At 41.3% G+C, this 23,771-nt stretch overlaps 1 protein-coding gene across 1 annotated transcript in view; it reads right to left on the bottom strand.

Annotated features, from left to right (window-relative positions):
• LOC135097468 (uncharacterized) overlaps positions 1–23,771 on the bottom strand; it is a 40,733-nt gene that overhangs the window by 6,245 nt on the left and 10,717 nt on the right. The window contains exon 6 of the mRNA XM_063999415.1: positions 16,056–16,120. Coding sequence (XP_063855485.1) covers positions 16,097–16,120 — 24 coding nt within the window. The 3' untranslated portion in view covers positions 16,056–16,096. The remainder of the gene's footprint in view (positions 1–16,055; positions 16,121–23,771) is intronic.

Genomic DNA, 23,771 nt, shown 5'->3' with positions numbered 1-23,771 from the left:
GTGAAAAGGTGTATTTGGGATGTTATGTGTGAAGGCGAAGGGTGATACGTGTCTGTGTTTCGTATCTAAGGCAGCAGAATTCTTCAGAGCGCATAGAGGCCCTGAGGGAACAGAGGTGTGGAGTTCTCACAGGATAAATTTGGATGGTGTTGTGGTGATTGAGTGGATGTGTGGAGGTATTAGTGATATGGTGGTATAACCCTGATATCCAGGATCAGGTTGGTGAGTCTTTTGTGGTACCAAGAGCTCTTGTCCACTGAAATTTGGTTGGTGAGTTGTATGGGTGACATAACGCTGAGGGGTAGCTCCCGGCTGAGTGACAGCCATTTTGTGGTTGGAATTGTGGTGGTGTTGTGACATTATTGGTATCTTTGGGAGTGGTGCTATGGCGTTTTAGGTGAACTATGGTGATGGTGGTGATGTCTTGTGAGGTTTGAGGAGGTAAAATACGGGAATTGTTATTTGGTGATGCGGTGACAACATCTGAGGAAATTCATACAGCGGGGAAAATATTTCAGTGGCCTGTGAAGGAGTAAAAGGGTTTTAGTGCTTTGTGAAGTGACGTGAATGTCATATATTGATGTGTATAACCTTTAAGCAATAAGGGTGGCGATATAAGAGCCTGAGTAAAGAGAAACGTATGGTAACTGAGTGTGGGAATTATCCTGTGTTGGTCTAGGGTAGAAATCTGTTCCCTAATTTCTTTTAATATGTATTACCTCAGTTTATTTGTAAGTTAACATTATTATTAATATATTCTGTTATTATATAGAATAATTGTGTTTTCTGCCTCAACATTGATCTAGTATTGAGGTGATTCCTGGCATGCCGTGCCAAGGTAAGGCTTTTGTGAGAGGATTTAATAGCTGGCGATTTCGTAAAGATCAGGTAGGTATTCGAGGCCCTTAAAAATCCAGACCTTTAAAACTTTCTGGGATCAGTGTACCATCCACTTTCTTGGAAAGATAACCGGGATCGTGACAATAGTTATATTCCTGAAGCGTGGTGATGTATAGTCTTCCTTGTCTCTTTGTTCTCTTTATTCTTTGAATGGTGGCAGTGGCGGTGCTGAATGTTAACATTCACTAAACTCATCAAACTCTGCTTAGAGTAACATGTGCATTGAAATCACCTTTATGCACTTTGAACACAGTCAAGATGGTTTAACGAGAATCACTTTAAACAGTAATACTAATGATGGGCTCTCAACCTTCACTCCTGCAGCATACTCATTCATGATATTCAGGCAATGAGAAAACATACAGCAACCCTTAATATACCACAAGGAATAACCTGCACACATGTGACTAGATGGCTGACAGGCTTCATCTTTAGCAAAAGCTGGAGGAGTGCATCAATCCTTTGCAGCCAACTGGCCACTATCAAGATTTCTTTAACCCTTTCCTTCCGATACTTAAACTATTTATTTTCCCGTTTGCTATGACGGCTAAAAATGGTAAACCTAGAAATTGTCAGAAAACTGTTTGAATAATAATAATTATTATTATTATTTTCTCTTTGTTATTCTGAATACAATGATGTACTTTGTAGCTCGATGTGACCTCTGAAAGTTCAGTTTATGCTTTATCAAGGATTCCTCCTCCTCCTCCTCCCGCTGTGTGATCCGTCTTCCAGAAACAGCCCGGAGAGCAATGACACCGTGCGCACACACACACACACACATACGAGTACACACACTCTCTCTCTCTCTCTCTCATCTTGGAGGAGAAATTGTACACTTCCAATGAGAGAGAGAGAGAGAGAGAGAGAGAGAGAGAGAGAGAGAGAGAGAGAGAGAGAGAGAGAGAGAGAGAGAGAGAGAGAGAGAGAGAGAGAGAGAGAGAGAGAGAGACAGAGAGAGAGAGAGAGAGAGAGAGAGAGAGAGAGAGAGAGAGAGAGAGAGAGAGAGAGAGATTTCATCCCTTTTCATATCAAGTTTCAGGCAAATAACATTATCTCTCTCTCTCTCTCTCTCTCTCTCTCTCTCTCTCTCTCTCTCTCTCTCTCTCTCTCTCTTTCTGACAAGTTACCTTCTACCATTTTATTATAAAATCGAAGATAATAAAAAAAATTAACATGAAAGAATGATAGGTATCATCTCTCTGTTCTGATAAAACAGGTGGATCCTGTAAATCATTTTCCGAGTCCTCACTAATGTCTTCGTTTTCTTCAGTTTCTTCTTCTAAATATTCACTGTCACTGTCTTCAAACTCAGAAGCACTGCTAAATACATATGTTCTGTCCTGCTCCATGGTGAGTTATGATCTGAGATCCTTCGCTCTTATCAGGATGTCTCTTCGCACTTATCATGGTGCTTTCCACCCGGCGGGTAGCTGGGGTTGCCAAGTGTCGCCCGGAGAAAGGGAAAATAGCTTAGTTACCGCTAAATTTCCAGAGCTAGTGACAACACTATACATGTGGAAACATGCCAGACACTTCCACTCACCATCTGACTCGAGAAACCGCGCTTGGAGCTCAAAATTGAGGCGCGAAAATTCTTGATTACGGGTATGATCGCCGTCGCTACGGACGCATTGATGCAATCGTATATATACGATTGCCAGAAGGAAAGGGTTAATACTGTAACTGGAGAGATCACTGCATCATCTGGTAATGTACTTAGCTCATTCATATTGGGAAAACAATCGTTGGAAGCATATGAGGCAAAGCTTCCAGATGGATTTCATGCTCCATTTAGCTGTCTTGTAATAGCAATGACAACAGAGAAAGCAGATAAAGCTACATGAAACTGATGAATCTATATTTGACAATGAAGTGATTTTCAACAGGATCTTTGGGGTCATGGACACAGGGGGATTTTAATTTGAAGGAACAGTTTGACTATGAGCTTTCACAGATTCCAACTTCTCTCTTCACTGATGATAGAAATCTCAGATCAGCAGCATCAAAATCAAAACTCAAAAAGTCTCTGGGAGTTGAGCAATCTTCTCGAGCAAATACCAGACCCCATAGGTCAAAACTCAAAAAGTCTCTGGGAGTTGAGCAATCTTCTCGAGCAAATACCAGACCCCATAGGCAATGTGTTTGATGGTTGTGCAATACTTTGAACAATTCATTGCCCATTCCTGGAACAATCAATGACCTCAGCAGCAGCAGCAACATACTTGCGGCAACAGTGATGTGTATCTGGTCTTCAATAGATACCGCCAATAGAGCTCAAAGGGATGTACTCAAAGCCAACAGTCATCTGGCATAGCCAGTGGCCCATTTCATTTAACTGCCCTCTCAAACTGCATCATTATCCATCGTGGACAACAATGTTCAGGTCATTGACCTGCTGTGTAGTGACTTGGTTGAACGTTTCCAGAAGATTACTGACTGGAAACTTGTCACCACTTCGTCACATCTTGTGCCACATGAAATTCAGAAAGAAAAGCATGTGAGAAGGTAAGACTTAACTGTGACACATGAAAAAGCAGACATCATCATAGTAAACCATGCAATCCATATTGGCAGGGAGACTCAGGAAACCATACATGTCATTTGTGACAATACTGACATGTTTGTCCTTGATTAGATTTTTTACATCTGAAGGTCTCCACAGTGATATTTTCATGGTTCCAACTCATACATCAAGGAATGTTGACAATACTGGCGCAACAGCTTAGAAGCATGCTAAGATAGCAAAGTACATACTGTCCCTCCATGCCTTAACAGGCTGTGACATGGTTAGTACTCTGTATGGGATTGGAAAAGTGAAAGCCTTGAAAGTGGTTAAACAAAGAAACTTTCCTCCCCTCCTCGGAGACACTGATCAAAATGAAGAAGTCTTTGAAGCCAAAGTTGTTGCATTCATTGCCAGCTGTTATGGAAGCTACTCGGAAAAAATGGCACTGGAAAGAATGGCACAGGAAAAAATGGCACAGGAAAAAATGGCACATTGTTTAGCCTAGGAAAAAATGGCACACAAGCATATACACCGATATCTGAAACTGGATAATTATTATTATGTTATAAGTGTTCGAAGCCTATATTGTTATGTTATAAGTGTTCGAAGCCTATATTGTTATGTTATAAGTGTTCGAAGCCTATATTGTTATGTTATAAGTGTTCGAAGCCTATATTGTTATGTTATAAGTGTTCGAAGCCTATATTCGAAATCGATCAGAAGTTTTCTTGGCTCACGTTGTGAATAATTTGATTAGTGGACTCTGTGGACTTTTTTTGCGATGGAAATTATCGAAAGCAACAAGGGAGGTCTCAAACTGTGTTACAGTGGATACATGTATACCAAGCAGTGGTCAAGAGGTGAAACGGTGCGGTGGAGGTGTGTCAAGCGAACACTTTCATGTAAAGGGGCATTAACAACATCTCTTCAAAATGAAAACCCAACACTTTTAACAGAACACAATCATGATGGTGACGAAAGTGCTATTGAAGCAGCCAAGTGTAAGTCTAGAATGAAAACATTAGCAAAAACTACCAGAGATAAACCTGGTCAAATATACGCCCAAAATGCCTTAACCATGAGAACCCAAGCGCAGGCTCATTTCGTATCACAAGAACATTGTAAACGACTGATTCGGCATCACCAAAGCGCCAATCAGCCTCGCGACCCTGCTTCATTACAGGAACTTGTTATCTCGGGAGAATGGGCTACCCAGTTGGTGCTAGAATCTCGTGGCGAGCCTCCCAAGAAACGGCAGAAGAGGGTGTACAAGAATCTACAAACACGAATGAAGAACCTCTGCCAAGATCGCCGTGATGGTCGCAAATCAGTTGAGGAGTTTTTACATGGAGCGGGTCACAACATTCGATGGAAGTCCTAAGCATTATAAGAAAAGTCAGTAAAATGTATAGAAATAAAGTGTGAACAAATTTTAGCTGATTGTACTGTCTGATTGTATCGTTTTTAGCTTGAGTTTTTTTTAGCACATTTTGTACTGTGCCATTTTTTCCTAGACTAAACAATGTGCCATTTTTTCCCGTGCCTTATTTTCCTGTGCCATTTTTTCCTGTGCCATTTTTTCCTGTGCCATTCTTTCCAGTGCCATTTTTTCCTACATTCGTTATGGAAGGCCATGGGCACAATGCTAATTGTTCGGTTCAGTGTGTGACAACATAAAACTGCAGGAGGAAAATCTCAGAAATTTACTTTAGCTTCACTTCCACCTATCTCTAATGCATTTTGAATGCATGTCAGGAGAGTACAGTATCAAGTATATCTGTGAAAGGCATCACTGCAAACGTCTACCCTAGATCTGCACTCATCAGAATTTGAATGGAAAGCAGACCATAAAGACCACACCCTCCTTTCAGTTACACTTCCACCTGACACTGGCTGCCCCTAAAAGTGTGTTAAATTTGTTATGTTAAACTGTGTTAAATTTGTTATAGATGCATGCATCACTCAACGATATTGCTTGTAGTGTCCTCTGCCAATGCAATATCACTTCTGATTTTCGTTGCTCAAACATATTGAACAAAACATTTCAGGATGGTGTTGATAAAGCATGTGACACTGATATGGAGTCAGATAAAGAAATTTGTGATATAAAATACATATAAATTTCCATGTAGTTTCCATGTCAACAGATTTTTACTTCAATTCCATGAAGGAAGTTAAAGTTTCCATTGGTACTGGTTTCTTTGTTCGTTCGTTTGCCTGTTAACATATTTCATCTGTCAGGAACTAATTTTCATGGTTCTGTGTGTAGGTAGACTTTAGGATAAGGAAAAGATTAATTAATTTTGGAGCAGATCCTACTCTGGATGTGTAACCATTTTAGTTTTTGCTTATTAGCTTCAAACGAACTATTATGGTATATATTTAATTTAACATCCAAAGGGTACATTTTCAAGGTCAAAGAATGTTATTACATGGGTGACTGTAGTTAATAATACCAATTTCTGCAAACAGCATAGCCTTGGATGTCTGAGTACTGTTTGTTAAAGTATGAAATCATCTGAATTTGAGTATAACTAAACAAAGTTATGATATACATTCTCGAGACAAGATGAGATGAGACAAGACAAGATAAGAGACCAGGGGAAAAACAAGAGGTGACAGCCTGCTTGAACACCACACTATGCCACCTGGAGGACTAAGGACGCAGATGGCAAGTCATCTTTGCTCCCCCAAAAATACAGCTGCTCGTGGTGTCCAGGTTGGCGCATGACATCCGCCCCACTCTCAATAGGATGCAACTGATGCCTCAGCAGGAGCTGCACATCCTGGGAGTCACGTTTGACAGCAAGCTGACTTGCCAGACACATATAACTCAGCTCGCCAGGTCAGCAGCATGGAAGCTGGCCTGCCTCAGAAGGATGTCCGGACTCCTGGACAGCAGGGGACGGGAGCTGCTGTACAAAGCTGAGATCTCCTCCTCTCTCAAGTTCTCATGCCTCGCCTGGGGCGGAGAGGCGCCCTCCCACCTTGTTGTCCTGGACAAGATTCAGCGGAGGGCAGAACAGCCAAATAGAGGATGGCTTTCCCAAGCAGCAAGCCAGCCTTCACAGCCTGCAGCACCACAGAGACATGGTGAGCCTCACCACCCTATACAAGGTGCAGGAGAAATGGACACCCCACCTGCAGGAACTCCGCTTGCCGCCACGCCACACTGAGGTGCTCACTCGAGTCGTTTCCACGGCAACCTTGGCCCTGGCTACTCCACGGTTTCACTACACCCACCACCAAAGACAGTTCAATCAAAAGTACGTGCAGTGGTGGAATAAATTTCTGGCCTTGAACAAGTGCCCGAACAACCTTAGTGTTGCAGCATGAGGAGACCAGAAATTCAAAGTGTTAGTGAATCAGTGGTTTAGTGAAATGTGTGATAGTGACATGGGCAGATATTAGAAATGACAGTGATACGTCAACAAAGCGTCACTGTCGTGAGAACAGTGACGCTTTGACAGAGGCTCGGCCTCGCAAGTGACTGTGACACTTGTACAGTAAATATAAGATCTTAACTTAGACAGTTGGGTAGGTTTTTGGATAAGGAGTACCCAAAATATCTCCTTTAACCTAACGTGAAAAATGGTATATTATGTATTAATAAAGAAAAGAGGAGAGAGAGAGAGAGAGAGAGAGAGAGAGAGAGAGAGAGAGAGAGAGAGAGAGAGAGAGAGAGAGAGAGAGAGAGAGAGAGAGAGAGAGAGAGAGATGAGAGGAAAGGAGAGGAGGAGAGAAGAGAGAAGAGAAGAGAAGAGAAGAGAAGAGAAGAGAAGAGAAGAAAAAAGAGAAGAGAAGAGAAGAGAGGAGGAGAGAAGAGAGAGGAGAAGAAAGAAGAGGAGAGTGTATCAGTTGCATCTGTTATAACAATTATTATCATCATCATTCATATATTTCATTCACATGTACTGTCCTCATGTGGCCAGTCTCATCTATTTTTAACTTTTTTTTCTTCATATCTCCCTCTCAAGGAAATACCACACCTTCCCTACATTCTTGCCAGTCCTTAGGGAAAACATCTACATTGTCTTCCCGTCTTCCTCCCTGGTCATCGGCCAGAATAACGACTTCTACCATTAGTCCCTTCTCCCCATTTAGAGACACCTAATTGGTCATCACTTCACCTCAGATTCTGAATCCTGATCTATTTCTTTCACATAAATAGAGCTTTTACAGGTAGCTAGAGTGAGTTCCAGATAGAGAGCACACCAGTTCAGTTCAGTCCAAGGGAGAGAGATCAATTCAGAGTCATTCAGTGTTCAGAGAGAGAGAATCAAGTATTATCACTTCCGTCATAATGCGTCTTGGTTATCACACGTGTACATCTCTGTCCATCATTAAATCAAGATGTACTATCAATCTTTTGTGTTGCCTTTTATTCACACAATCAACCATAATCTAAACGTACTCCATGCTACCAGAATATCAACAAGCCATCTATCCTGCCTCCATCATCTCCAGCAAAATCTAATAAGTCAAGCAACCAGTGACGAACAATCTAGTATAAGTGGTAGTGCAAGTCTCTTCAGAACAATGGTGTGCAAGATTACTGAAAAGTGATGTGCAGTGGTGTTGTGCGATCGAGGAACACGCGAAACTCCCGACTCTCTTAAAAATCCAGTACACACATCACGCCACCATCGCAGGCAAGTTGCAAGGCAAAATTCATTCATCATATAGATGATATCGTGGGCATATCACTCTCGATATGCAAGTCATAGTCCAATCCTGCCTGTCCCTCATCACACTTAAATCCTGGGTCAGCTCACCTCACCAGCGCCCCACTCTGCCCAGTTACCTCTCCTTCCACCCTGCGCCACTACTCTGACCCAGCACACCCTCCCACGTCAACCCAACCGCAGCCGTCACTCTCCGCTGATGTCTGTCTCTCTCGGACTTGCCCAAAATCTGCTCCAAGTCATGTTCTCCAGTCATCTGCCATTACCTTCATCACTGCCAAATTTAAGTATTCCATCTGCTTCTGATTATTCTTTTCTTTTCCATTCTTCCTTCTGATATTAAGTGGCGTCTATCTTTCAATCTGTCTGCCTGCCTGTCTGTCTGTCTGTCTGTCTGTCTGTCTGCCTATTCATCTCCTGCCTGTCTGTCTGTCTGTCTAACAGTGTATATATTATTCCCTGCTGTCCTTCATTATTATTTATTGTTGTTCTGTGTTATCATATTGTGTACTATTCTGTGTATCATATTGTGTGCTGTTCTGTATATGTTCTTCATTGATTCTCTTTGCGATTCACATCTCATGAAAACACGGTCACAGTCTGCACTATCTTCATCACTACCTGCCAAAATGTCCAACTGAAAACACCATGACACCTCACATCATCTTTATTCATGAATCTCATCAATTTCCTAATTTTTCTGGAGCTGGCACAGAAACCATTCATCAGTTTATTCAGAGGATTGAGGAGGAATGTACCAGACGTTCAGCTACATCCTATAAGGAGAAAATATCCATTTTGAAAGTACGTATCTGTCACGAGCCCTAGAGTCTCGCTGGTCTGTTGGTAAAATCAGATAAATTCGCGTCTCTCACTACCTTTGATGACTTCACCACTCATCTCAGAAATAATTTTCAGAGTCATTCAAAGCTTGGAGCCACCCATTCTCTCCTCACGCTCTCAAAATATGTCACATAGCACGTCCGCTCACACACTAATACTTACAGGACAGAAAACATTGCTTCCTCTCTGAGCTCGGAAATGGTCGCTCAACTCCAAGATTCAAATTGGTTTACTGTAACTCGCTGTCAAAAGATGAGTTTAAAAACTCGTAGCTAATCTCTTGTTCTCTACCTTCTCAGATGCTCCCAATTTCCAGGTCGCAAGTGACATCGAATTCAACAAAACAGATTACATATATGATGTCTGCAAAGTAATATCTGATAAGCGTCCTCTTCCCAGGTATGAACCTGTTCAAGTACTTGATGCTCCCTCACCTGACTCTTTCATTTCAGCTCATCAATCACCTTCTCGTGGACGTTGCATCTCCTTCACGATTGAAATTGAGATCCCAAAATGTCAGCTGCAGCCATTGCAACCTGCCTGGTCATGTTATCGCGCAGTGTAAGATTGTTCTTAATAGCTCAGGAAGACACTCATTCAACCCTGATACATTCTGTTATGTCCATAAAAGGGTAGGTCATTTCTTGCAAGACTGTAGGCATTATCTTGCACAGTCTCAGGATGCTCAACAAACATCGTCAGGAAACCCTTCACACCCTTCTCGTGCCATTGCATCTTAACATCATCAATCCTCAAATCATCACCTTCTTATGTACCTAAAAAAAATGTACAAATCACAAAGTATGCTTTATCCATCATCCTAACTCAGCACTTCCTTCAGTTAACATTATATATGCTGGGTAATTCAATGGCATTGACACAGATGTTATGTGTCACTCTGCATCATACATAGCTTTCTTTGACACGGGTGCTGCTGTTACTCTTATCACTGTCTTTACCACCCCAGGAAACATACATATGAGATTACTTCTACATTGTATCAAATGTATCTTTTAATGGTAAACTTCTCATAGGTTTCAACACCATGTGCAAATATGACATGAGTTTATTCCCTGCTATCAATGAAGCTGTTCTAGGTTATACTTATGTTCCTACTGTTCTTCCCCTATGAAACTCCTTCTCTTGCTGATGTGGTAATGTCAGTCACAACTCTTCCTTCTCCTAGCGACCAGACATTATCTACATGGGATTCTTATGTTACATCATCTAGTTTGCCTGTCTCACAGCTTCATTCTCAACCATCTTCCCAGTCAGACCACGGTGTAACTCCTTGTAAACACATTTTATTAGCAGCTCCGGTAAAACTATCTGAATGTGCTTTATATGTTGTAAACACTAAGGTTAAATCTGTTGTATCAGGCACTGATATCCTCTGCTATGCCCAACAATCTCCATGTAAAGGTGTTGAGTTAGAATCTGTTGTACCACAGTCAATGACAATGGATTCTGCAAAGTCAGGCTAAAAAATGTCACAATTACACCTGTCAAGCTCAAAGCAAGTGTGCTACTCGAAGAAGCCTTGCTTTACTTTGAGAAACTTGTAACCTTGGATAATTTACTTTCTTCCTCTATCAATAATATATCTGCATCTGAGAGCCATAGCATGTCTTCTCTTCCACCTCGCTGGCCTAAACCCTCGGAAGGCTTATGGACCTGATGGGGTCCCTCCTATTGTTCTCCGAAACTATGCCTCCAGGCTTGCACCTTGCCTAGTCAAACTCTTTCAGCTCTGTCTGTCAACATCTACCTTTCCTTCATGCTGGAAGTTTGCCTACATTCAACCTCTTCCTAAAAAGGGTGACCGTTTCCCTCAAACTACCGTCCTATTGCTTTAATTTCCTGCCTATCTAGAGTTTTTGAATCTATCCTCAACAGGAAGATTCTTAAACATCAATCACTTCACAACCTTCTATCTGATCACCAGTATGGGTTGCGTCAAGGCCGCTCTACTGGTGATCTTCTGGCTTTCCTTACTGAGTCTTGGTCATCCTCTTTTAGAGATTTTGGTGAAACTTTTGCTGTTGCCTTGGACATATCAAAAGCTTTTGATAGAGTCTGGCACAAAGCTTTGATTTCCAAACTACCCTCCTACAGCTTCTATACTTCTCTCTGTAACTTCATCTCAAGTTTCCTTTCTGACCATTCAATTGATGTTGTGGTAGACTGTCACTGTTCTTCTCCTAAATCTACTAACAGTGTTGTTCCTCAGGGTTCTGTCCTGTCACCCACTCTCTTATTATTCATGAATGACCTTCTAAACCAAACTTCTTGTCCTATCCACTCCTACGCAGATGATACCACCCTGCAGTTTTCCTCGTCTTTTCATAGACATCCAATCCTTCAGGAAGTAAACATTTCACGCAGGGAAGCCACAGAACACCTGACTTCTGATCTTTCTAGAACTTCTGATTGAGGCAGAGCAAACTTGGTATTGTTCAATGCCTCAAAAACTTAATTCCTCCATCTATCAACTCGACACAACCTTCCAGATAACTATCTCTTCTTCAATGATACTCAACTGTCCCCCTCTTCTACACTGAACATCCTTGGTCTGTCCTTTACTTATAATCTGAACTGGAAACTTCACATCTCATCTCTAGCTAAAACAGCTTCTATGAAGTTAGATGTTCTGAGACATCTCCGCCAGTTTTTCTCATCCCCCCAGCTGCTAACTCTGTACAAGGGCCTTATCTGTTCGTGTATGGAGTATGCTTCACATGTCTGGGGGGATTCCACTCATACCACTCTTCTAAGAGACAGGGTGGAATCAAAAGCTTTTCATCTCATCAACTCCTCTCCTCTAACTGTCTTCAGCCTCTCTCCCATCGCTGCAATGTTGTATCTCTAGCTGTGTTCTATCGCTATTTTCATGGTAACTGCTCTTCTGATCTTGCTAACTGCATGCCTCCCCTCCTTCCGTGGCCTTGCTGCACAAGACTTTCTTCTTTCTCTCATCCCTATTCTGTCTACCTCTCTAATGCAAGAGTTAACCAGTATTCTCAATCATTCATCCCTTTCTCTGGTAAACTCTGGAATTCCCTGCCTGTTTCTGTATTTCCACCTTCCTATGACTTGAATTCCTTCAAGAGGGAGGTCCTTCAGTTTTTGACTACTGCTTTCGACCCTTTTATGGGACTGGCATCTCAGTGGGCTTTTTATTTATTGGATTTTTGTTGCTCTTGGCCAATGTCCTTCCTACATATAAAAAAAAAAAACATTCATGGGATGCAATAGCTTTCTCAGGTAGCCTGCTTTCTCAACTCAGCAATTCATTCTACTATCAACGAGTCTCCCCATTTCATGCTGTTCAGTAAAGACAAGCGTCTTCCATATGAAATTCAGTGCTCTGTGTCGTATCTACAACATGGATGACTACATCAAATGTCATCTACATGATTTTCAGTAAACTCATAAGGTCATTCATGACTTATCGCAAAATGAGATGTTGCGGAAACAACATTGTAAAGCAACAAATTCTTCCACTGAAGCTGATGATATCGTTTTCACCAGAGTTCATGATCGCAACTCTTAGTTAGATCCATTATTCACTGGGCCACATTGTGCAATCGAATCCCTCCTTGGCCACAAAGTAAAAATTCTAAATTTCAAAACCTCATCAGAATAAATTGTCTATGTCGATTACTTGAAGCGTGTAAACAAAGGGTGTGATGGTGACTGTGCACTTCAGATAACACTTCATTCTGATTCAACTGATCCTCATAGCTCCTTAAGCCTAATTCCACACACACACACACACACACACACACACACACACACCTTCTTACATACTGAAACTTCGTTCTCACTCCACAGTTTAATCATTCAGTTTCAATATCCTGTATATGTGTATATTTCTCTTATTTATAAGTGATGTATATGTATGGTATTATGTTATCATGTCTGTATTTTATTATTAATATTATCACTTTCGTACTCTCTCTGATGTCATGTATTATCTATTAATTGCTCATATCTATTGCTCTCATTATTATTTTCAAATGCAAGAACGTATTTTTCGTGGGGAAGGCACTGTATCAGTCACATCAGTCATAACAATTATTATTATATATACTTATCATTCATACATTTCATTCCACGTGCACTGTCCTCATGTGGCCAGTCTCATCTATTTTTTTTATTTTTTCTCCTTCCTATTTCCCTCTCTAGGGAATATTACATTTTCCCTACATTCCTGCCAATCTTTAGGGGAAACACCTGCATAGCCTTCCTGTCTTCCTCTCTGGTCATTGGCCAGAATAGCAACCTCTACCATTGGTCCCTTCACCCCATTTTGACACCTGATTGGTCATCACTTCATCTCAGATTTTGAATCCTGATCCATTTCTTTCACATAAATAGAGCCTATACGGATAACTAAAGTGAGTTCCAGAGAGAGGGCACATCAGTTCAATTCAGTCCATCAGAAAGAGATTAGTTCAGAGTCAGTCTTCAAAGAGAGAGAATCAAGCATCATCACGTCTGTCGTAATCTGTGTCTCAGTAGCTAGAGTAAGTTCAAGGGAGAAGGCACATCAGTTCACTTCAGTCTATCAGAGAGAGATTAGTCTTCAGAGTCTTCAGAGAGAATCAAACATCATCACGTCCGTTGTAATCTGTGTCTCAGCATCACGCGTGTACATCTGTCCACCTTTAAATCAAGAAGTACTATCAATCTTTTGTGTTACCTTTACTTGCACAATCAACCATAATCTAAACCCCTACCCACGTACTCCACGCTATCAGAATTAATCAGAAAATATCAATAAGCAACCACCATCTATCCTGCCACCGTCATCTCTAGCAACATCTAGTAGGTCAAGCAATCAGTGACAAACAATCTACTACAAGTGGTAGTGCAAGTCTCTTCAGAATAGTGGTGTGCAAGATTACTGAAACAAGAAAAGAGAAGAGAGGAACAAAAAGGGAAGAGAAGAGAGCAAGAAAGGAAAAAGAGAAGAGAGAGAGAGAGAGAGAGAGAGAGAGAGAGAGAGAGAGAGAGAGAGAGAGAGCTCCTCTCCTCTCCTCTCTCTCTCTCTCTCTCTCTCTCTCTCTCTCTCTCTCTCTCTCTCTCTCTCTCTCTCCTCTTCAGAATAGTGGTGTGCAAGATCATTGAAACAAGAAAAGATAGAGAGAGAAAAGGGAAGAGAAGAGAGCAAGAAAGGAAAAAGAGGAGAAAGAGAGAGAGAGAGAGAGAGAGAGAGAGAGAGAGAGAGAGAGAGAGAGAGAGAGAGAGAGAGAGAGAGAGAGAGAGAGAGAGAGAGAGAGAGAGAGGAGAGGAGAGGAGAGGAGAGGAGAGGAGAGGAGAGGAGAGGAAGGAGAGGAGAGGAGAGGAGAGGAGAGGAGAGGAGAGGAGAGGAGAGGAGAGAGAGGCAGAGAAGAGAAGAGAAGAGAGAGAGAGAAGAAAGAGAGAGAGAGAGAGAGAGAGAGAAGAGAGAGGAGAGAGAGAGAGAGAGGAGAGGAGAGGAGAGGAGAGGAGAGGAGAGGAGAGGAGAGGAGAGGAGAGGAGAGGAGAGGAGAGGAGAGAAGAGAGAGAAAGAAGAGAGAGAGAGAGAGAGAGAGAGAGAGAGAGAGAGAGAGAGAGAGAGAGAGAGAGAGAGAGAGAGAGAGAGAGAGAGAGAGAGAGAGAGAGACTAAGCTAATAGGTGTATGTCTCCCTTGCAGCAAACAAGTGCATACGCAGTTATCATGCCTCCTTTGACTATTTCATTTAAACACAAAAAACAGCTCTGAAGGTGGAATGAAGTGACTGTTCTCACTTGGCTTGTCTCCCTTGGAGGGAACCCCATATGCAGTACACCAGTCCAATAACACTGTTCATATTGTGTAATACTCGTCCTTTGTGTATTCTTTCAAGATTCTCCAGACACTAATTTCCCCATAAAATATTAACTTTACCAACTGGATTTCCTAACTACAGTAATTTCTAGGAACCTAATCTCTATAGCTGAGGAAGGCATAGTGGACTGCATACTTGCACAGCACACAGTGAATATGGATGTCAACACAGACGGGCATTATCGTGATAAATTATTGCAATAATTTATTGCAATAATGATATTGATGTATCGCTTATCTGAAAACCATTTTTCCTGTGTTATTGATAAAAAAATAAATTAGAATTTATCGATTTTAATATCAATATCATTATCCCTAGTATTGAAATTTTGGATTTATCAATTTATCAGACAATAAATTTATCGCCAGTTATCAATTATCAGTTAAGATTATCATTATCTATTTATTGGTTATCATGATATTTTTTATTTGTTATTGTGCCCAGTTATGGATGTCAACTCAAGCAGTTATCATTTCACTTGCCAGAAAGAGAAGAAGGCCAGCAATCCTGCCCTCCAGTGTGTGTGGCTGAGTGATTAGTGCACAGTGATGACTTTGCTGACCCAAGTTTAAATCCAACCAAAGTTAATAATTTTTCAAGCTCTTACCAAATGGCTAAGGATCATTCATATACTCCCCATCAGTTCTACCCTATATTACCTGTATGACAAGACTATAATGATCTATAACATACTATGAAAAGTATATATATATATATATATATATATATATATATATATATATATATATATATATATATATATATATATATATATATATATATATATATACCAGGCCATCAATCTCACACAAGATAGCTCGGACAAAGCACCACACATTCATACATATACTCTTATCCCTGTCAGTCCCTGGCAAAAAGGGAGAGTCTTGTGGACGACCCTAATATGTCCCATGAGCTTAGGCATAGCACAGCTGGCCACATACTTCCACAGCAAGGCCAGACAGCATACATTTGTTTACCCTTACCCCTTCATAATATGACTTCCTTATCCTGCACCTAATACAATCCTTAGACCACAGCACTTCCAGGGTACTTCCTACTATGAAAAAGTGGTATGGGAGAAATTCTATATCAGCACAAAGAAAAGTGCAAGTATTATTTGTACATACATGTAATTTTTCACTACCACATTTTGCTTTTGTCCCTCACTACCCTCAATAAATATCAACAACAGACTTGACTAAATTCAGTGATGTTGAGACAACAGTCAGGCACAAGCAATGAAGCCAAAGCACACATACCTGCAAAAATAGTTGTGCTCTTCTGTCCCATGTTCTGAACTTCAGTGCTTTAGCTGCTGCATAATCTGTAATAAAATTCATAAGCTACTAAACTCATCAATTTTTGTAGTGGCCACTTAGTGGATGCATAAGCTTTTACGCACTGGACTTGCATCAATGTATTTAAGATGGAGGTCTGGATTCGGCAAACTGCAACATCTACATACAAGTAGGCAGCCATCCGCAACAATAGACACCTGTCAAAACGATAATTACTCCCAGTGAAGTCTTAAGCACTGGATCAGGGGGTGCTATAAACCTATCATTAAAACCAGCTGTGACCTCACTGAACATCTCCCTTTATGTTTCACAATACAGGGGGGTGGTCACAGCCTACCCTCTAAAGACAACTCTCTTCCTCCACACAAAACTACATGCACCTAATTACACACACACCCTTCACTCAAAAATTCAAAATTATCATGAGGATTCCTACACCAGATTAAGAGTCCCCATCTGGGGAGAGTACACAAATGTCCCCAGGTCAGACTGCTCTTCTTGTATCAACCCTAAGTGTCATGACACCCTCCCACAATTTTTTCTTCATTAACGTCTGCAACATTCAGAGCCTTAGATCTAATTTTCAATCTGTAGAACACTACTAAGCCTCATCTTCTTTTCCTCACTGAAACACATTTGTCTGAGGCAACTGATAGTAGCCCCTTTTCTGTTCCCTCCTACTTTCTCTATCCTCTTTTCAATCCAAACCTGGATGATGTGTCTATGTGCGCAAGGACTTAACCTCTTCTCGTGCCCACACTCTTGAATCTTCCGAATTTTCCACCATCTGGCTAAGAGTACTGAGTCACTCTCAAACTAAATTTATCTGTGCTGTATACCTCTCACCTAACTCCTCTGACTAAAAGAAATTCTTTGACTACTTAACTTCCACAGTAGAGCACATTCTTACTCTCTTCCCTTTTGCAGAGATCTCCATTCTTGGAGACTTCAAAGTTCATCACCAGCTTTGGTTTTCCTCTCCCATCACTGACCATCCTGGTGAACCAGCCTTTAATTTTGCTATCCTCCATAACCTAAAGCAACTGGTGCAACATCCTACTCATATTCCTGACTGTCTTGAAGATACACCCAACATTCTTGACCTTTTTCTAACCTCTAATCGTTCTGCTTATGCTGTCACCCTATCTTCTCCACTGGACTCCTCTGATCACAATCTCATATCTGTATCTTGTCCTATTGCTCCATGTGGTAATTATTGTATATTGGCAACACTGATTGGCGTTACTGTTTTCACATTTGGTAGCACTATGTATCGTCAGTCACAATGGTACCACAGGCCAGTGTAGACCCAGCTGTTTCCTTCTGTTAATGTGTGAGTTTGTGTGTGTATTTATGTTGTTTTGTTCTGTTATGTACTGTGTTCGTGCTGTGTTGCATGATTGTCATTAATTGTTTATATTGAGTTAATGTGTTGTGTAATTGTCGGTAGTTATTTTTGTCTGTATCTGTTACAGATATGAGAGCCTGGTATTTTGTTGAATAAAGCTTGCAGTTGCCACCAAGCGTTTCAGTCTCATTACAATTTATTCAACAAAATTCCCGTCATGGCTAAGTTGCTTAAGCCATGCCGACTGGACACGGATCCCAGCTCTCCTACGGTGGCCAAGGAGTGGAAACACTGGCACCGCACGTTTCAAAACTTCATTGAGGAGAGTGGAGAGCTGCACCTAACAAGCTGAGGGCTCTAGTGAACTGTGTATCCCCGAGTGTGTATGAACTCATGGAAGACTGTGTTTCATATGAAAGTGCCATTGCAAAACTGGAGAGTGTTTACGTCATTACCAAATGAGATTTTTGCAAGGCATGTTTTGGCAACTCGACGACAGCAGTTGGGCGAATCCCTTGATGAATTTTTGAGGGAGCTACATAAACTAAGCAAGGACTGTAACTTCAAGGCAGTCACAGCTGAACAATATCGGGAGAAGCTGGTACGTGATGCATTTATTAACGGTATTGCCTCTGCATTTATTCGTCAGCACCTGCTAGAAAATAAGTCCTTGAATCTGGAGGCGGCATACAGTCAAGCCCGTACATTGGACCTTGCCCAGCGGAATGATGATGCATACACGTCTTCCTTGCCTGTTCCTCATGCTGCTGCTTTAGTTCCAGGACAGCAGGAACTGCCCAGTGATGACCAACAACATCAGTCAACGAAAGAAGACCACCTGTGGACTTGACTGTCGCTGCTGCACACTAAGAAGAATCTAAGGATCTAAGAAGAAATGCTATTTTTGTGGTAATGCATTCCACATTACAGGTAGGGCTAGTTGTCCAGCACGTTCTGTTGCATGCAACAACTGTGGTAAAATGGGTCATTTTGCCAGAATCTGTAGATCCAAGGCTAAGGCTTATGATAGCACTACCGCCACACTGTATAATCCCACTCTGCTCACACTTGCTGCCACTTTTCCAAAGAATCTTTCACATGCAGCTACAGACATCACTGTCAATGGTCATTCATTGAAGGCACTAATCGACTCATGCAGTTCGGATAGCTTCATAAGTGAGAAAGTAGCACATAAATTAAAGCTGACAGTAGTTCCGGCAAGCAAGGAGATTTCAATGGCGTCAGCATCTTTAAATACTAGCTCCCCAGGGTATGTTACAGTAGACTTGGGTCATGTTGATTAAAATTACCCATGTGTTCAGCTAGGAGTCTTAAAGGATTTATGTTGTGATGTGATCTTGGGTCATGATTTTCAAAAACAACACAAGAGTGTAACTTTTCAGTATGGGGGAAATAAGCCAAGTTTAAGGGTAACTAGTAACTGTTCATTGGCAACAGCTGATATCGAGGAGCCTTCACTGTTTCCGAACTTGCCTCAGCAATGTAAACCAATTGCAGTTAAATCCAGACACTATTGCAAAGATGACCAGTTATTTATAAATGACCAGATATCACACTTGCTGTCTGAAGGCGTCATTGAGCCAAGCATATCCCCATGGAGAGCACAGGTCGTAGTTGTGAAAGATCCACTTGACAGGCACAAAAAGAGACTTTGTATTGATTATTCTCAAACCATCAACCAATACACAGAACTAGATGCATATCCCCTCCTGAGGATAGAGGACATGGTACATAATCTTGCAAAATACAAGGTGTTTTCTACGTTTGACTTGAAGAGTGCATACCACCAAATCAGCATTAAAGAGAGTGAGAGGAAGTATACTGCTTTTGAGGGTGCAGGAAAACTGTATCAGTTTTGTAGGGTTCCATTAGGTGTCACTAATGGAGTAGCTGTATTTCAGAGAGCTATGGATAAATTAGTTGGAGATGAGGATCTTAAAGATACTTTCCCATATCTCAATAATATTACAGTAGCTGGATCAACTCAGGATGATCATGATGAAAATGTTAAGAAGTTCTTGGAGGTTGTTCAAAAACGGAAGCTCACCCTCAATGAATCTAAATCAGTTATGTCTGTGCCTATAATCAATGTTCTCGGGTATTGTGTTGGTGATAATGTCATAAAGCCTGATCCTGACAGATTACGTCCCCTTCAAGAATTACCACCTCCTACCAATATGGGGTCTTTGCGAAGAGTTCAAGGGTTGTTTGCATATTATGCTAAATGGATCCCTGGCTTCTCTGATAAAATCCAACCTTTGATAAACATGAAAACTTTTCCGCTGAGTGAATCAGCACTAACTGCCTTTAACTCCTTGAAAAAGCAGCTTATGGATGCTTCTCTAAGATCTGTGGACGAGAGCCTTCCTTTTGTTGTGGAGTGTGATGCTTCGGAGGTCGCTGTCTCAGCAGTCTTAAACCAGGGTAGCTTTTATGTCAAGAACGCTTCAGGGAAGTGAGCTGCATTATCCTGCTGTAGAAAAGGAGGCTGCAGCTATTATTGAAGCAGTTCGCAAGTGGAGTCATTTCTTAGCTAGACAACATTTTACTCTGATTACTGATCAACGCTCTGTGATGTTCCTGTTAGACAACAGAAAGCAAACCAAGATAAAGAATAACAAGATACAAGAGTGGAGGCTGGAGCTGGCATCATTCAGTTATACAATACAGTATTGTCATAAGAACATAAGAACATAAGAAATAAGGGAAGCTGCAAGAAGCGACCAGGCTTATAAGCGGCAGTCCCTGTATGAAACACTCCTACCTATTTCCATCTGTTATCCCCATCCATAAACTTGTCTAATCTTCTCTTAAAGCTCTCTAGTGTCCTGGCACTAACTACATGATTACTGAGTCCGTTCCACTCATCTACCACTCTATTTGAGAACCAATTTTTTCCTATCTCCTTCCTAAACCTAAATTTTTCAAGCTTGAACCCGTTATTTCTTGTTCTACCTTGGTTGCTGATCCTAAGAATTTTGCTTACATCTCCCTTGTTATAACCCTTATACCACTTAAAGACTTCTATCAGGTCCCCTCTTAACCTACGTCTCTCTAGAGAATGTAAATTTAACCGCTTCAACCTCGCTTCGTAAGGAATACTCCTCATCCCCTGAATCCTTTTAGTCATTCTCCTCTGTACTGATTCTAATAGACCTATATCTTTCCTGTAATGTGGGGACCAGAACTGCACAGCGTAGTCTAGATGAGGTCTGACCAGCGCCAAGTATAACTTTAATATTACTTCCGGCCTTCTACTTTTAACACTCCTAAAAATGAATCCTAGTACCCTATTTGCTTTGTTTCTGGCTTCTATGCATTGTTTCCCTAGACGGAGTTCAGAGCTAACTATAACTCCTAAATCTTTCTCGTACCCTGTACCTACCAGAGTTTGGGTGTTTAATGTGTACCTATTGTGTGGGTTTCCTCTACCTACGCTAAGCACTTTGCATTTATTGATATTAAATTGCATTTGCCATCTATCCGTCCATTCATTCATTCTATCTAAGTCTGTCTGCAAGGCGATGGCATCCGCTTCTGACCTAATTAATCTACCTATCTTTGTGTCATCCGCAAATTTACTAACATCGCTACTAATTCCACTATCCAAGTCATTGATATATATTAGAAATAATAATGGCCCTAATACTGATCCCTGTGGCACCCCACTAATGACATGACCCCACTCGGATTTCGAGCCGTTTATTAGCACTCTCTGTCGCCTGTTACCAAGCCATGACCCTATCCAACCTAACACCTTCCCATCTATCCCGTGCGCCCTAACCTTTCTCAGGAGCCTTTGATGGGGCACCTTGTCGAATGCTTTACTAAAGTCCAGATATAAGATATCATAACTATCACCATTATCTACTGCCTCGTACACCTTACTGTAAAAACTTAACAAGTTTGTCAGGCAAGACTTCCCCTTCGTGAAGCCATGCTGTGACTGATTTATCAAGTTATGCTTGTCTAAATGTTCCCTAATGTTCCTGGCTATTATTGACTCTAACATTTTACCTACAACTGAAGTTAAGCTGACAGGTCTATAATTAGACGCTAAAGTTTTATCCCCTTTCTTAAAGATGGGTACTACATTAGGCTGCCTCCACATTACTGGTACCTCACCCGACTCCAGTGATTTCCTAAAGACAGAAACTAACGGCTCACTAATAATCTTTTTACATTCCTTCAGTACTCTGGGATATATTTCATCAGGTCCTGGTGACTTGAACTTTTTTAGCCTATCTATCTCCTGCTCCACTATCTCCCTAGTTATGGAAATATCCGTCAGCTTCTCATACTCATCTGCTCTAAACACCTGTTCACTATCTGGCATATCCTGCATGTTTTCCTGAGTGAAGACAGTTAAAAAATAATCATTCAGAAGTTTACTAATCTCCTCCCCAGAACTAACCAGCTCCCCATCTGCTGCCTTTAATGGACCTACAGTATCCTTATTTTTCGTCCTGTATACCTGATAAAATCCCTTGGGGTCCGTCTTCGCCTGGCTGGCTACCTTTAATTCATAATTGTCCTTAGCTTTCCTCGTTAACTTCCTGACTGTTCTAACTAATTCATTATACTGTGTCCTTAAAACTTCCTCACCTGCCTTTAATCTCTTATATATACTTCTCTTACGCCCTATATAATGCTTTAACCTAGCAGTCATCCATTTAGGGTCATTTTTTTGTGATCTTATTGTTTTATATGGGATATTTGCTAATTGACCTGTATGAACTTTATCTACAAAATATTTATACAATTCATCTACATTTACTTCACCTAAACCCCTCATCTCGTTCCCTACCATCCTCTCCCCTCCCTCATCAACTCGCCTCGACCTTACCTCTCTCATTTCAGCATGACCTGACATTCCAACATACTCACACCTATCTCCCCCCTTCCTCTTTCCTCCTCCCTTCTGGAGCCTCACCTCACCTCCCTCATCCTGCCTTATCTCTCTGAACTCCGTCCCTGACCTGACCTCACCCTGCATCCTTTGCCAGTCCACTCCTTGGAGGTACCTTTTTAATTCTTCAAAATCTGCTCTCCTAAAGTCAGGTATTTTACTAGTGTTTCTATTTCTAACAGTTTCTTCCCATTCTAGATTGTACCTAATTTCCCTATGGTCACTGTTACCTAGCTGTCCTCCAACCTCTACCTGCGTGACTGCTTCCTCCCTGTTAGTAAGAATTAAATCTAGAATATTATTCCCCCTTGTGGGTTCTACGACTACCTGTTTTAAAAAATTATCCTGAATTACCTTAAGGAATTCCTCTGCTTCCTTGTTACCCACAATCAGACTCCAGTCGATATTCCTAAAATTAAAATCTCCAACCACACATACCTGACTGTACCTGCCTGCTCTATTTAATTCCTGCCACAGTGAGGTGTTAATTTCCTCTGTACTGGTCGGTGGTCTGTAAACTACCCCTAGTACTACTGACTGCGATCCTTCCTTAATATCTACCCATATCGACTCTGCTTTGTTATCTGTTTTAATTCTATTGTTCATACAGCACTGTAATGTGTCCCTAACGTATAATGCGACACCTCCTCCTCTCCTGTTTTCTCTATCTTTATAGAACATTGTATACCCATCTATCTTAACCTCTGGATTAAATACTTTTCCTGACATATCTAACCAAGTTTCAGTTAAAGCAATGATATCAAATTTCTCTACACTCGCTATTCCTCTAAGCAAGTCTATTTTATTCAGAATACTTCTACAATTTGTGTAGTAAACACTTAAGCTATTTCTCACCATCCCTAAGCTAGTTTCCTTTCTAGATTTAACTAATTTGCCCCTTGCCTTCTCCTCACTACCCCTTCTTCCCTCCCGACTAACGAAAAAAGTGCTGGAGTGCAGTTACTATCCTGGGAAACAGAATGTTGCGCCGGATACCTTGACTCGTGCATACTGTTGTTCTGTTTCCTCAATGTCGAATCTTACTGACATCCATGAGAATCTTTGCCACCCTGGGGTAACTCGGCTTTTGCATTTTGTGTGGTCTAAGAACCTTCCCTTCTCAACAGATGATGTGAAAAAGGTGTGTGCTACTTGTAAGGTCTGTGCACGGCAAAAAACACAATTCCATCGTTCAGCACAAGGGGTCCTCATTAAAGCCACACAGCCGATGGAACGCCTTAGCATTGACTTCAAAGGACCTTTGCCTTCCACCACAAACAATAAGTACATACTTACAGTTGTTGATGAATACTCACGTTTTCCTTTTGCACTTCCTTGTCCAAATATGCATTCAAAAACAGTAATCAAATCTCTTGAGTCTATCTTCAGTCTTTGTGGA

Source organism: Scylla paramamosain, unplaced genomic scaffold (assembly GCF_035594125.1).
Source record: "Scylla paramamosain isolate STU-SP2022 unplaced genomic scaffold, ASM3559412v1 Contig21, whole genome shotgun sequence".
Lineage (NCBI taxonomy): Eukaryota > Metazoa > Arthropoda > Malacostraca > Decapoda > Portunidae > Scylla > Scylla paramamosain.
Note: the sequence above shows the minus strand (reverse complement) of the source record. Positions and strands in the feature narration are given on the sequence as shown.